A 17,019-nucleotide genomic window follows, 5' to 3' on the forward strand; every position below is an offset into this window, starting at 1 on the left:
GGCAATCCACATCACGGATGCAACCTGCGAAGGTGAGGTGCAGTGACCGGCCAACACTCCTTCCAAAGCTACTGGACTCCAACTGAGGCGGTCTTACCAATCAACGTCCTGGAACTACGAACCATCTACAGAGCTCTAACGCTGGCTCAGGATATTCTTCAGGGCAGGCCAGTACAAGTACAGTCCAACATTGTCATGGCAGTGACCTATCTCAATCACCAAGGAGGCACTCAAAGTCGGATAGCAATGGCAGAAGTGTCCCGCATTCTCACATGGGCTGACCACCGTCTCCCAGCCATCTCTGCAGTGTTCATCCCAGGAATTCTCTATTGGGAAGCGGATTTCTTCAGCCATCACGACGTGCATGCAGGTGAGTGGTCTCTACAACCGGAAGTCTTTCAGCTCCTAGTGGACAAGTGGGCTCTACCGGATGTAAACCTCATGGCCTCAAGACGCAACTACATATTTCCAGTGTATGGAGCCAGGACAAGGGACTCCAACGCGGCCTTCGTGGACACATTATCTGTGCAGTGGACCTTCCATTTGGTGTACCTCTTCCCTCCAATATCCCTTTTTACTTGGGTTCTTTGGAAATTGAAATAGGAAGGGGGCACAGTCCTGTTGATACCTCCGGCTTGGCCCAGACGCCATTGGTACTCCAATCTTCAAAGTCTCTCCATAGACGTTCCTCTTCAACTGTCTTACATCTGGACCTGGCCTGCCTGTCTTTTTTTTTTTTTCAAAATCTTTTTATTAAACTTTTGCAAAATGTTTACCTACATCATTAGATATGCATGTTGAGACAAAATCAATCTATACAGCAATACACAGTAAATTCAAAGAGTAAAACACATCAAGTTATATTACCAAAATATTTTGCTGTAGTCATAACCAATTTTAGATACTCTGAAGAATCCAAGAGATGTAAACAGAAAAAGGTAAAATAGGGGAGGAGGGGGGGGGGAGGTCCCGTCTGGCCACCATTTCACATTTTTACTATACCTCATTGCAGTCAATAGCTCCATAAACATATATTCATATATTATGTAAATTATCTAAATTTTCCACGCACTTTAGTAGAATCGGTAGACCCATCCATTTGATTTAAAAAGAAGGTGGGGTGGAGAGTAGATATAACAATGAGGTAGCATACAGTCTTCTAGTCAAAGACCACGTAGTAGTTTCAAATATTTTCATTATGTCAGATTGTAATGAGCTATTTAAGTGTTGAATAAAAATTCCCCATCTGCTAAAGAATCTCTCCACTCCCTTCTCTATATCTGGAATGGTGCATGGTCTATCAAAATATAAACTCTCCAGCAGATTAGTTTGATCTGTTGATAATAAGGGGGCCACCGGTTTTAACCACATTCACAGAATCAATTTCTTTGCCACCATCAGTATAACAGTAAGAAAAGGAAACACTTCCGATTTGTTATGGTTCTGTAGAAAAGGCACCCATATATCAAAATTGCAGAAGAGCATAGGTATAATATGCATAGGCAATCGCAGCTGCATTATTTCATTTATATAGTTCAAAACTTTATTCCAAAAACGTCTGACTTTTCTACATCCCCAGAAGCAGTGGTAAAAGTTAGCTCTTTGTGTCTTGCATTTCAGACAGTCCCCCACTGCACCTGGGACAAATTGGCTTCTCTGTGCAGGAGATAAATACACTTTGTTAATGAATTTAATGTCGGGTTCCTTTATAAAAGAGCTACGTATATATTTCAACGTATTGGGATAGTACTTTAAGACATAACAGGGTTTTTGTAATGGGAGTACCTCCGATTTGTCATAATTTATTTTGTATCCGGCAAATGAGCAAAATGTCCCAATTATTTTTAGAATGGCAGGGATTGAAATTTAAGGTTGCGATAACATCAAGAGCATGTCATCTGCAAAAAGAGGCAGTTTGTATTGTTTCGAACCTAACCGTATACCATGAAAATCCGAACAATTTCTTAGTGCCACCGCCAGTGGTTCAAGGGCTAGCGTGAAGAGCATGGGGGATAAGGGGCAGCCCTGTATTGTTCCACGCTGTATTGTGAACGGTTGCGATAGTTGTCCATTGATAAATATTTGTGTATATGGAGTGTGGTATATTAACTTAATGATCTGTAGATAGGCCTGCGGGAACCCAAACCTCCCCAGCACCTCGAAAAGGTGGTCCCGGCTCACCTGTCTTTAACGGCTTGGCTCTTAAGACCTCCCTCCTAAGGGCTAAGGGATTTTCTAGCTCTGTGGTCCAGACCATGCTCAGAGCATGTAAACTGGCCTCGCCCAGAATTTATCACCGGATATGGCATACATATTTCCAGTGGTGTGGTCCTCGAAACTATGACCCTCAAGTTTTTAAGATTTCTAAAATACTTGCCTTTCTTCAGGCTGGATTGGATCTTGGACTTCGCCTAGCATCTCTGAAGGTGCAAGTCTGCTCTGTCAATCTGGTTCCAATGCAGAATTGCTCCTCTACCAGATGTTCACATCTTCCTACAAGGTGGTCTATGTATGCAACCTCTCTTTGTTCCTCCTGTGGCTCCGTGGAAATTGTCAGTGGTTCTCCATGCAGTTCAGGAACCTCCATTTGAACCCCTGGAATCAGTGGATGTCAAGTGGCTCACTGCGAAGGCTCGGTTTCTTCTGGCTATAGCATCTGCCTGTAGGGTATAGGATTTAGGGGCGCTTTCATGTCGCTCCCCCTTTTTAATCTTTAATCTTGACAGGGCTGTTCTTAGAACGCGCCCGGGCTTCCTTCCCAAGGTGGTTTCTCATTTTCACCTTAACGAGGAAATTGTGGTTCCGGCCTTTCAATCACCAGACCTTCTTTAGATGTGGTCCGTGCTCTGAAGATCTATGTGGATCGTACTAGTTCCATCAGGAAATCGGACTCCCTCTTCATCTTATATGGATTCCATAAGGTGGTATGACCAGCTGACAAACAGACTCTGGCCAGCTTGATTCGCATGACTATCTCACAGGTTTACACGCAGATGGGCCTTCCTGTGCCGGGTACAGTATTTGCTAATTCTACTCGCTCTGTGGGTCCCTCGTAGGCAGCCCAGCGTGGCACCTCTGCTGAACAGCTATGCAAGGCGGCCACATGATCTTCTGTTCTCACCTTTGTTAGGTTATATGCCTTTGATACATTAGCCTCCCAGGATGCTTCCTTTGGGCACAGGGTTCCCCTCTCAGCTCAGGAGCGTCCCCGCCCTTGAATAACTGCTTTGGGACATCCCCATTGTCTCCCCTGTGGAGCCCTGTGGACCCTGAAGAAGAAAAGGAGAGTTATGGTAAAACTTACCCTTGTTAACTCTCTTTCTTCTAAGTCCATAGGGTCCATAGGGCACCCGCCCTGACGCACCTGGCTTCTACAGGTTTCTTCTCTTGGTCACTCACCTTTCTCTGTGTGAGAGTGTGATTATTTAGTGTACCAGTCTTCCTTCTCTCCTATCCTGCTCCTGCCTTGGGCTTGTTAACAAAACTGAGTTGCCCTCAGGCTGTGGGTGGGGTATAGGGGGAAGGACCGGAGCATCCTGGGATTGAAAAGCTTTGCTGTTGGTGTCCGGTCCTCCAAGTCCCACCTACACCCCATTGTCTCCTCTGTGGACCCTATGGACTTCGAAGAAAGAGAGTTAACAAGGGCAAGTTTTACCATAACTCTCCTTTTTGTCCACTGAACACGATACTCTCAGATTCCTTTATGCAGCCATTACACTGATTTCCTTAACAGTATCACCATCTGCTTACACAATACAGCGATTAAACTTATTGTACGCAGGGCAGTTATAGCCTTATAAAATGCGGACTATGAAACTCATTAATATGAAAAACTCATCAGTGGCATCATGATGGATAAGATAGAGCCAAATAGATGGGCAATTGGTTACAGCAATAAATAAAATCAATAGTATATGTGCTTTGATATAGCTGTGTATAATTTATATGAGATGTCAACTTTGTTTTATTATGTGATAACCTTCAATAATGCCAACTAGGGCATGAAGAGCCTACCAGAGAAACAAATGATAGAGGTAGTAGCATGTGCCACCGTTTGGGCTTGTGTTGGGACCTGCCTGTCCCACTGCAAGCCCACAAAGTGCAAAACTAGCACTTACCATCTGCACACAGGGAATGGTGTTACACATGCATTACCAACAGCTACAGATATACTGTAGTATTATTAATATAATTTTGTTTTTCACCACTAATTCATATACACTGGGTATATAAGTACTGCGCACGGTGGAAACATGTTTCAACCACGGTAATTATATAGTATATAGTTGTAGCATGCCATAACTGTCACTGACATTTCATGCTCAGACATGTGCTGTATAAATACTGCATACAGAAATACTGTGGATGCATGGGGGGAGCAGGATGCTGGGACATGGGTGTTTTATTAATGATCAGTGCTGGACAAGAGAAGAATGGCAAAGAAACATATGTGACAAGAGAAGAATAGTGGGGAAACATGTGACAAGGGAAGACTGATGGGGGAACATATGTGACAAGGGAAGAATGATGCGGGAATATATGTGACAAAGGAAGTATGATGGGGGAACATACGTGACAAAAGAAGAGTAGTGGGAAACATATGTGACAAGGTAAAAATAGTGGGGGAACATATGTGACAAGAGAACAAGAGTGGGGAACATATGTAACAAGGGAAAAATGGTGGGGGAACATATGTGACAAGGGAAGAATGGTGGGGGAACATATGTGACAAGGGAAGAATGGTGGGGGAACATACGGTATGTGACAAGGGAAGAATGGTGGGGGAACATATGTGACAAGGGAAGAATGGTGGGAGAACATATGTGACAAGGGAAGAATGGTGGGAGAACATATGTGACAAGGGAAGAATGGTGGGAGAACATATGTGACAAGGGAAGAATGGTGGGGGAACATACGGTATGTGACAAGGGAAGAATGGTGGGGGAACATATGTGACAAGGGAAGAATGGTGGGAGAACATATGTGACAAGGGAAGAATGGTGGGAGAACATATGTGACAAGGGAAGAATGGTGGGGGAACATATGTGACAAGGGAAGAGTGGCAGGGGAACATACAGTATATGATAAGGTAAGAATGATGGTGGAACATAAGTGATAAAGGAAGAATGGCAAAGGAACATACTGTATGTGACAGTATAGGGGAAGAATGGTGGGGGAACATATGTGACAAGGGGAAAATGGTGCAGTAAACATATGTGATAAGATAAGAATGGTGCGGGAACATATGTAACAAGAGAACAATAGTGGAGAACATATTTAACAAGGGAAAAATGGTGGAGGAACATATGTGACAAGGGAAGAATGGTGGAGGAACAAATATGACAGGAGAAGAATGGTGCGGAAACATCATATTTAACCAAAGAAGATTAGTGAGGGAATATATGTAACAAGGGAAGTATGATGCAGGAACATATGTGACAAGGGTACAATGGTATGGGAACATATGTGGCAAAGGAAGAACGGTGAGGAAACATATGTGACAAGAGAAGAATGGTGCAGGAACATATGTGACACGGGAGAAATGGTGCGGGAACATTTGTGACAAGGGTAGAATGGTGCGGGAACATATGTGACAAGAGAACAATTGTGGGGAACATATTTAACAAGGTAAGAATGGTGAGGGAACATGTCACAAGGGAAGAATGGTGGGGCAACATATGTAACAAGATAAGAATTATGACGGAACATATGTAACAAGAGAAGAATAGTGGGGGAACATATATGACAAGGGTAGAATAGTGGAACATATGTGACAAGGGTAGAATGGTGGAAAATATGTGACAACAGATGAATAGTGGGGGAACTTCTGTAATAAGGGAAGAAAGTTGGGGGAATATATGTGACAAGGTAAGAATGGTGGGGCAACATATCTAACAAGAGAAGAATGGTGGGGATCATATTTGACAAGATAAGAATATTGGGGGACCATATGTGACAAGATAAGAATAGTGGGGGAACATATGTGAGAAGGGTAGAATGGTGCGGGAACTTACGTGACAAGGGAATAATGGTGGTGGAACATATGTGACAAGGGGAAAATGGTGGGGGAACATATGTGACAAGGTAAGAATGGTGGGGGAACATATGTGACAAGGGAAAAATAGTGGGGGAACATATGTGACCAGGGAAGAATAGTGCAGAAACATATGTGATAAGGGAAGAATAGTGGGGGAATATATGTGACAAGGGAAGAATGGCGAGGGGACATTTTTGACAAGGGAAGAATGGCGGGGGAACATATGTGACCAGGGAAGAATAGTGTGGAAACATCCCTTATCACATATGTGACAAGGGATGAATGATGGGGGAACATATGTGACAAAGCAAGAATGGCGGGGGAACATATGTGACAATGGATGCATAGTAGGGAACATATGTGAAAAGGAATGAATGGTGGGGGAACATATGTGACAAGGGAAGAATGTTGCGGGAACATATGTGATGAGGGAAGAATGGTGGAACATATGTGACAAGGGAAGAATGGTGTGGAAACATATCTGACAAGTGAAGAATGGTGTGGGAACATATGTGACAAGGGAAGAATGGTGTGGAAACATATCTGACAAGCGAAGAATGGTGTGGAAACATATCTGACAAGGGAAGAATGGTGTGGGAACATATGTGACATGGGAAGAATGGTGGGGGAACATATGTGATAAGGGAAGAATGGTGTGGAAACATGTGACAAGGGAAGAATGGTGTGGAAACATATCTGACAAGGGAAGAATGGTGTGGGAACATATGTGACATGGGAAGAATTGTGGGGGAACATATGTGACAAGGGAAGAATGGTGTGGAAACATGTGACAAGGGAAGAATGGTGTGGGAACATATGTGACAAGGGAAGAATGGTGTGGAAACATGTTCCCCCACCATTCTTCCCTTGTCACATATGTTCCCCCACCATTCTTCCCATGTCACATATGTTCCCACACCATTCTTCCCTTGCCAGATATGTGTGACATGGGAAGAATGGTGTGGGAACATATGTGACAAGGGAAGAATGGTGTGGAAACATATCTGACAAGCGAAGAATGGTGTGGAAACATATCTGACAAGGGAAGAATGGTGTGGGAACATATGTGACATGGGAAGAATGGTGGGGGAACATATGTGATAAGGGAAGAATGGTGTGGAAACATGTGACAAGGGAAGAATGGTGTGGAAACATATCTGATAAGGGAAGAATGGTGTGGGAACATATGTGACATGGGAAGAATTGTGGGGGAACATATGTGACAAGGGAAGAATGGTGTGGAAACATGTTCCCCCACCATTCTTCCCTTGTCACATATGTTCCCCCACCATTCTTCCCATGTCACATATGTTCCCACACCATTCTTCCCTTGCCAGATATGTGTGACATGGGAAGAATGGTGTGGGAACATATGTGACAAGGGAAGAATGGTGGGGGAACATATGTGACAAGGGAAGAATGGTGTGGAAACATATCTGACAAGTGAAGAATGGTGTGGAAACATATCTGACAAAGGAAGAATGGTGTGGGAACATATGTGACATGGGAAGAATGGTGGGGGAACATATGTGACAAGGGAAGAATGGTGTGGAAACATATCTGACAAGGGAAGAATGGTGTGGAAACATATGTGACAAGGGAAGAATGGTGTGGAAATATATGTGACAAGGAAAGAATGGTGTGGAAACATATCTGACAAGGGAAGAATGGTGTGGAAACATATGTGACAAGGGAAGAATGGTGTGGAAACATATCTGACAAGGGAAGAATGGTAGGGGAACATATCTGACAAGGGAAGAATGGTGGGGGAACATATGTGACAAGGGAAGAATGGTGTGGAAACGTGTGACAAGGGAAGAATGGTGGGGGAACATATGTGACAATAGAGGAATGGTGGGGGAACATAAAATCCTGTATGTTCTATGCCTATGTACAACACTACAGATTCCTTGTGGCCCCATATAAATAAAAGATAATAATTATTAATATTTATTTGGCAGCAGCGTATCCCATTGCACTTTGTAATCTAGTACACTCTGAAAAATATACATTTCCACAGAGTAGACATAGGCCCTCATTCAGAGCCGTTCGCTATTTGCGTTCGTTCAAAAACAAGGGGTGGCTATGCAAATGATCCGTTCGCACATTGTAGTCTGTTCACACCTCTAAGTCTGAACGAGCGAGCAAAACATACGCTCTTTTATTTCTTAAAAACGCCCCCTGGCCGCTCGCACCATACGTCATGTCCGCTATTTATTAGATTAATCGAGTACATCGAACAGGATATGAACTGCTCGCTATTCATGTGGTTGGTTTTTTCAACCGCTATTTTGCGAGCAGTTGCTGAGTTAAAAAAAACCAAGTGACGTGGTCAATGACGCTGCTGTATTAATTATGCACACCCATAAAACGCCCGTTTTGACCTTTAAGCACGCCTGCGTTCTGATCTCCACTCCCCGTTTTCAAGCACCTTCCCCTGTTACCACCCACATACGCCTCATTCTGTCACTCAAAATAGCAGGCACTCGCTATATTGCGTACAAACGATTTTCAGCCGCACTGACTGGTTCGCGCATGCGTACTAAAAACCGTACGCATGCGCAGATGTGCGAACATCGCTCGGAACGAGCGTACTGCCGCTAGCGAGTGGCTCTGAATGAGGGCCATAGGGCCTGATTCAGCAAGGATCACTATTGCGATCCTTGCTGTTCCACTGCGAAGATATGCTAATGTCTGCGATCACAATGCCCTACGCAGCCTAACATAAGGACGCCCCCTTTACCTTAAACACATCCGTAATACTTAGTAAGACTGTGAAACCATCGGTATCATCGAGCACCATCGGAGCCTCACGCACACTTCCACAAGGTCTGACCTCACTCAGGAATTGCTAACCTCATCACACGCAGTGAGAGCCCAAGCTGTTTATGGCATCGCAATGGCTAATTTATGCTCGCTCCTGTAACGGCGTTCAAACTTAATGGCATGCTGGCGTTTCGCTGACTACCCCCCATTGTTGCCAATAATCAGTACTCCCCTGTACAAGTCACAAACCTTCTCTGTTGGCTTATTTGCCAGCTATTTTAATCTATTTAATCAAATGTTCACCTTTTTGAAAGTGTAATTATTGGCTGAGTCCTTGGCTCATATCTACCTCCTTAGCAGTAGCCTGGCACAAAGAATGTTCAACACTTGTTTCTAAATGATCATTTTCAGCACTCAGTCACAGATTAGGGAAAAGAAGTAAGGAGTTGGCTAAGATATGCAGATGGCTATAAGTACTGTATCTAATACAAAAAAATGTGTCCTATAAATCAGTTATGGTTCCAAATTAAGGGTTTGGTAAGGGATCCTGGCGGTCAGGATGCTGACAGTCAGAATACCAACAGCGGCTTCCCGACAGTCAATCCTGACAGAATTTGGTAAATATCCTAACCCTAATCCACCCCCTCCCTACAGCGTAACCCTAACCCTCCCCCCCCACAGCCTAACCTTAACCCTCTCCCTAGTTCCTAGCCCTAACCCTTCCCTCCCATAGCCTAACATTAACACTGCCCCTAGTGCCTAACCGCAGCCCTAAATCTAACCCTCCCACTATCCGTAATACTTACCATCAGGATGGCAGCGGGCGGGATTCTGGATCCAGGATTCAGACTGCTGTCGGGATTCTGACCACCGGGATGCCGACTACATCCCCAAATTAAGCCCTGTTCACCCAGGGCCATACACACATGATTAAAGGATGGAACATCAGTTGTCTCTATTGCATAGTTGCCTACCTTTCTTTTCTCCTCCCCGGGAGAAGCTCGGGGAGGAGAAGAAGGTGGGTCGCAACGTGGGCGGGGCCTGATGGGTCACATCATTAAGCGTCATTAAGCCCTGCCCCCTACACAGGGACCTACGATCGCCGCGGAAATTCTCCCCATTCTGGACACTTCAGAGGAGGAGTGCCTACCCTTCCGGGGTTGCGGGGGGTTACCCAAAAAATCGTGAGCCTCCCGCAAAAACCGGGAGGGTAGGCATGTATGCTCTATTGCAGTCTGTTGAATTTATAAATGAAATTTCCCTTACCGAAGAAATAACTGGTAAAATATTGAACACTGAAATCACATTGTATGCGGTGTATACCGTCACTGTTGGCCATTCCTTTCATCATTCACAGTATCACATTATTATGTGGATTAGATTTGTAGATTTTCCTGGGACATAACTATTATAAATATGTGGACTTTTTTGCTACAGATTTAAAGTCGGGACTATTGATATACAGCGAGGAGTTTTCCGCAGATGTCATTCAACTACTTTAAAAATATAGATTGATATTAGTGAGAGGACTATACTCAGGGGAATTAATAGGAATACCCCAGAGTGCACTACATTTCTCTTATATATTTGTGTGGAACAAGAGGCAGGAATACCTCTATATGTGGAGCATCTGGGGATATTTCCCATAAGACCAAGAGCGCTGTACTCTAACTTCTTTAATATAGATTTGTAGAGGGCTTTATAAATAACTATATAGTCAAGCATGTGCAGATATATTTTACTAGAATTTGTAGTTAATTATCAAGATGACCCTATAGCCTAAAGGTCAGGGAGCCTATGACCCCAATTACTGGTTACTTAGGAGCATTAATGGGCATTACTGTAGGTTTGAGATAAAATATGGGACGGTGAGGAAATAAAAATGAAAATCTGTGTTTACATTGATAATATACTTTTTTATCTGAGCCGTTGTGTTTTATCTCAGTCTCCCGTTTCCTATCTCTGTTACTACAGACCATATCTACAGCTGACAAAGTGTTTCTTCCTTTTTTCCAATCTAATTAGTTCATATTGTTCACATAATAGATTCCAGAGTTAATTTGAAGATTAATATATTTAAATCTAAATACATTTAGGATGTTTAAATCTGCATTTGGGAGCAAATTACTTCTCTTTGTTCAATTATGATTTTTATGTTGGACCATCTTATCCACACATTATATTATTCTTATTTTCTTAATCTTTTTATGATTCTCCTCCCAATGGGGTTGGCTAAAAAAGTGTAAAAATATTATTACATTCTCTTTCCTACCTGTATGACTTTGCTCTATTTTCTGTATATTTCAATAATTGGTTCCATTCCGCTCCCATTCCTCAGCCATCTGCAGATTGTTATCATCTGACGCTAGCTGGGAAATGTTGGTGAATTCCGTGTTTGATATTCACCTCCCCTCACAGCTTCTACTCTCTTACTCTGCTTCGTTTCTAACCGACGGGATGGGGTCAATTCAAATCGAAGCGTTCTTATCGCATTTTCCGGTGCACTGTACGAGCTGCTTACAATAATCCACGAGTCCGAGGTGAGACTGGGCCGCGTGGGGGGGGGGTGATGTCCGCTGCTGTTGCTGGCGTTTCTACGCCATTTGCAATGGCAACTCGCCCCCCTCTCCCCTAATTGAATTAATCACATGGTCTTTTTTTTAGCTACATTTATTTTATAATTTGTCATACTGCTTTAAATTTGCTTATTTTTCTATCCAGATTGGTATCTGGTTAGAATGTCGACAGGTTCTGAATGTCAACAGTCAGAGTGTTGGTTGACAAGAAATATGGCAACATTCACAAATGAGTTAAGGTTAGGCTAAAATCGGGGGAAAAAAAACATGTATGTCGACAACTGGGTGTCGACATGTTAAATGACGACATTTTAACCATTTTGACATATTGCTTGTTAACCTAATGCCTATGTCGAAATTCTGAATGTTGATATTTTGAATGTCGACTTTTCGTACCACACCGACCCAGACTGCCCCTTTCCATTCTAATTATCTCTTTTAAGACACTGGTCAAAGCCCACCAGCTATTGTATTGTCTTATAATGACCACATCTCAGTACAATGGAAGGAGGAGTTTTGGGAGGAGAAGTCAAACAATAACATCTGTAATAAATGCTGAGCTCTTCATCATCACTAAAGTAAAGTTCTGTCACAATATTTTTGTACATTAACCCTGAATGTTGAATTACAGTAATACAAAACCCAAATAACTGCGTATCTTTGAGATACAGAAGTTTAATCTAGATCCAATTCCTCAGATGGCTCTAATTGTACCTTTAGTTCTGTAATCCCCTCTGTCACCGTATTACTTTAATCCAACTACTATATTATAATAAAAGAAGCTATAGTTTACCTTGTTTAACATCCGACAGTACTTTGTGCAAGTCTTTGGGTATATTCCTATTTTAACGCTGTCATTCCCTTTGGCAAAATTTGTTGTCTCACATGATTTTCAAGGCTAATTAAACAATATCCAGAAGAGCCTCTAGAATTATAAAAATCGTATCTGTGATTTTGTCACTTTCATCTGTTGGTGAATGATCTTCGATTTCTGCATCCTCCGTCCCTGAGATCTCTGTACAGGTTTTCAGGAATTCTTCATCTAATGTGAGACATGTAAATATATATAGCAAAGAAACCAGCATGTAAGTGTTACATTTGTAAGCAGAGAATTCTATTGATGTTCTGTGAATGTCAGAGGTTTTAATCTGAATCTGTATCCATGACAGGCAATGCTGCGTAGGAACTGAGCTGGTTGACTGGTTGATGCAGCAGAGCTCCTGTGTACATTCCCGAACGCAAGCGGTGGGCATGTGGCAAGTGCTACTTGAGGAGGGAGTCCTAAACCACGGTAACGCCAAATTTCCATACTGTAAATAAAGCTGGGATATACATTGTACGTGAGGGGCATACGGATAGAAGACCGACAATGTAAAAGTTGACAGTCAACAGGTCGACACCAGATGGTCAGCATGCAATAGGTCGATAGGTGTAGAAGGTCAACTGACAAAATGTTGACAGCGCAGAAGGTCGACGGGGTTAAAAGGTTGACAGGTTCAAATGGTTGACACATAAATGGTTGACACATAAATGGTCTACTCATTTGTTAATGGTTTTTCAACACTTTTAAGGTTAGGGGTGAGGGTTAGGCACTTGTGAGAGGGGTAGGATTAAGCTGCCGGAGGTGACGGTTAGGGTTAAGCACTAGGAGAGGGTTAAGGTTAGGCACCAGGGGAAAGGTTAGGGTTAGGCACTAGAGGGAGAGTTGGGGATAGGATGTCGACCACTTCAACCTGTTGACATTTTAACCCTGTCTACTGCCTGCACTGTGGACTTTTTGTCAGGCATCCTTTTTTTACCTGTTGACTTTTTGTCCATGTCTACTTACTACACGTCGACCATCTGGTGTCGACCTACTGACTGTCGACCCTTACATTGTCGATTTTTATACCACACCCAGTGAACGGCTGCATTCACATTAATGGGTTAGCTCTCAGAATTTCTGTCTTTGCTGTGTATTATGTCTACCTCTAAGCACTTCATTTGCTCCCATCTGTCAGGTATGTTGTGAATATCTGATACTGATTAGCAACATTTGTATCTATAAAAATATTCAGTGCAGTCTTCTTTGTTTCCATGGTTGCAGATGTTGCTTACTGTAGGTCAGTTATGCCTCACATCTGCCAAACGGCAGAATCAGAGTGTTCTCGAGTGTTCTACTGCCAATTGCAGGCAGATGCTAGGGTAATCAGCATATTGATTTTAATTAAGCAAATATTCTTTATAATATTGGAATGGATCTACACTTTAAATCCTCAAAGACATCATGGGTATCTACTTCTAAGCTTCCAGACAACTGCCCTATCGACCCTTTTTTTACTAATAATTCCATGCACTGATGCATCTTTATGTCCAATTTGGCCACACTCATGGGTGACCAAATTAGACAAATCTGGTTAGTCATCATGCAGGACAAGCGACTGGATAACATGGGGGCCCTATTAGTGGGATCAGCAAATATTTGCACAGTCAGCTGATGATCAGGATTGCTAAACAATTGCCAGTTTGGCTTAAAACTACCAAATGGTTGTCCAAATTGCTGTGTGTTTGGACAGCATTAATATTGCCTTTATTTTTCTTATGCCTTTGTAATTATTTAAAGTAACGCTGGTATTTGATATGAATATACTGTATACATATACAACGTATATACATATACTGTATACATATACAACATATACAATAGTGCACTGTCTGTCTTACATACCTGAATTAACTGATAGGTTTATACTTAATCAATCATACTGTATCACTCCTGCTCTCTGTCATTCCACTGATGCATATTTCCAAATTAGGGCAGAGGTACATCTATAACTAAACTGGCAAGCAATAAGGCTCTTCTCTGAACCACAGGACAGAATTCCTCAGCACTACAAAGATAGATAGATAGATAGAAGAATTTGTATAGTCCGACAGCCCAAAAATGAGTCTGTAACCATGCCCGATGCCCTCACAGCAGCAAGAACTAAATACGCAATGACTAGACCTCAGTGGTGTAACTAGGGTATTTGGAGCCCAGGGCAAATTTGAAAAGGTAGCCCCCCACCCCCCCATGTGCGCGCGCCTTCGGCGCTCGCAGCAAAAAAATGGGCGTGGTCACTTAAAAATGGGGCGTGTCAACATGACACACCCCTTTATTTTCAAACTGAACATTCCTATCCATATGCACCATAACCCCAGTAGTACCCCCAGTATGCAGTTGTGGTCCCTCTCATGCAGGCCCATAGTAGTGCCCCTTATACAGTATCCCCAGTAGTGGTCCCTCTTATACAGCCCCCAATTAGTTCCCCTTACTCAGTACCCCCAGTAGTGGCCCCCCCAAATGCAGTGCCCCACGTAGTGTTCCCCCTTATGCAGTGCCCCCAGTAGCAGTCCCCACAATGCAGTGCGCCCAGTAGCGGTATCCCCTTATGCAGTGCCCTTTTATATAGTGCCCCCAGCAGTAGTCCCCCCCATGCAGTTTTCCCAGTAGTGGTCCCCTTATGCAGGCACCCTGTAGTGATCCCCCATATCTAGTGCCCCCTGTAGTGGTCCCCACAGTGCCCGTAGCAGTAAGCCCCTTATATAGTGTCCCCAGCAGTAGTGTCCCCCCCTCCCATGCAGTGCCCCCAGTAGTGGTCCCCCGATGCAGGCTCCCAGTAGTGACCCCCCCCCCCTATCCAGTGGTCCCTGTAGTGGCCCTTCCTATTATTGCCCCCATTAGTGGTCCCCCGAGTGCAGTGCCTCTAGTAATACTAGGCCCCTTTTAGAATGCCCCCAGTGGTAGTCCCCCCCCCAAGTAGTAGTCCCCAGTAGAGTAGCCCCCCCCCAGTAGAGGTCCTCCCAATTGCACCCCCAGTAGATGTCCCCCCCAGTAGATGTCCCCCCCAGTACTAGCCAACCCCTCCCCCGTTGTGCAGATAGGTAAGGTTTAAAAATAAATAAATATATATAAAAATATACTTACCTGATTCCACGCTGCTCCTGTCCGCGATGCCGATGCTGCTCCCGCCCTCCAGTCCGCCCGGGCTGGCGCGCTCAGCATTATGGGACTGACGTCATGACGTCAGTCCCATTACCCACTGCAGGAGCCGGACGGAAGTCCGGCTCTTGCAGTGGGTGCTGCAGCAGTCAATGAGAGTCTATCTGACTCTCATTGGCTGCTGTTTAACACACGCATCGCCGCCAGCGCTGGCGGCGATGCGTGTGTTATGCACAGCCTGAGCCCGCCTCCTGGCGCTATTGGGCAAGCGCTCAGGGGGAGGGAACGGGCTCAGGCGTGCAGCACAGGACCGGCGCTGGAAGCCTAGCGCCGGTCCTGTGCAAATGTGTAGCGCTGACCGCACTCATTGCGGTCGGCGCTACACTGGCTATCTAGGGCGGGCGGGCCGGTACCATGGCCGGCGGCGCCCCCCCGCGCCGCCGGTCCAACGGCGCCCAGGGCACGAACCCCGCTCGCCCTGCCCTAGTTACGCCACTTCTAGAGCTACTGCACTAATAAATGCTCCAAAGCTGTAGAGTAAACTCAACGTTTCAGTGCTTTATTATCGCACTGTCATCAGGAGTATATAACTCTACTTTATATATACCTACTGTTATTAGCTTGCATATAAAACAAAACAATGTATAGAGAAATATTGCTTTAAAGAGTCTATGATGATGATAATTTAAATAGTACTTACCTTAGAGGCACATTTCTTAATGCCAAAATTAAATCCTCAATGACCTTAAGTGTATTGAAACAATGTATCACTTCCATAAAATAGAGTAAAACCAGCAAAAATGGTATTAGAATAAAATAGGTACACTGACAAATCTAGCAGGTAAGGCATTCATAGTAGGTTTGATCAGTACACAAATTATCCTAGAATGCTGTACGTCTGTTAGCAAGTGTGTCCTTATTTCAGGTCAGCTTTTCTGAGGAAGTGACTGAGACCCATATTATTGTTTTATATCATTTCTGATAGTTTGTAGGAATGGACACATTTTATGTAACTCCCCCTCCCCTCCCCCCAAAGGTTAAATGCATCCCAATAAAAGTACGCAATTATATGCTTATTCCAGGGCGGCAACTAGGGGGGAGGTAAGGGGGGGACGTGCCCCGGGTGCTTGGCTTGAGGGGGTGACGAGGAGAGACTGCCAACGTGGGGCGGCCCCAGGTAGTTGCACGTGTGGGTTTGGGCTGCACACCGGGACCTGCGGGAAGCCATCTGCAGCCCGGACTTGAGAGACACAGCGCAGCCATCATTCTAATGTGACGCCGGTGGCAAGCCAATCAGAGCTTGCAGACTGACAGCCAATCAGCAGTGGCTGTCCTTCTGTGAACTCGAATCGGTTCACCACCAGCGCCACATTAGAATGACAGTGGCACTGACTGACCCGCGGCATGTAGCATCTCCGTCCTGTCTCGCGCTGCCCAAGCTCGCCCACCACGCAGCCCCGGCAGGTAAAAAGAGTGAGCTGGCTTACTGGGAGATCCCATTTTAATGTGAAAGTCCAATTTTAATAGTGTTTCATCTGTCAGTCCTGGGGGGCTGCCATCACTGGGGGGCATTACTGTGGCATAATGTGTAAGGGGCCTTACTGTGACGTAATGTATAGTAAAGGTCATTACTGTAACATCATGTGTATCCTTAAGGGTCATTACTGTGGCATTACTGT

At 44.2% G+C, this 17,019-nt stretch overlaps 1 protein-coding gene across 1 annotated transcript in view; it reads left to right on the forward strand.

Annotated features, from left to right (window-relative positions):
* Nucleotides 1–17,019, forward strand: part of RAPGEF4 (Rap guanine nucleotide exchange factor 4) — a 168,657-nt gene that overhangs the window by 30,985 nt on the left and 120,653 nt on the right. Inside the window, exon 5 of the mRNA XM_088468239.1 lies at nucleotides 12,549–12,670. Coding sequence (XP_088324365.1) covers nucleotides 12,549–12,670 — 122 coding nt within the window. The remainder of the gene's footprint in view (nucleotides 1–12,548; nucleotides 12,671–17,019) is intronic.

Source organism: Taudactylus pleione, unplaced genomic scaffold (assembly GCF_031769625.1).
Source record: "Taudactylus pleione unplaced genomic scaffold, aTauple2 ptg000004l, whole genome shotgun sequence".
Classification (NCBI taxonomy): domain Eukaryota; kingdom Metazoa; phylum Chordata; class Amphibia; order Anura; family Myobatrachidae; genus Taudactylus; species Taudactylus pleione.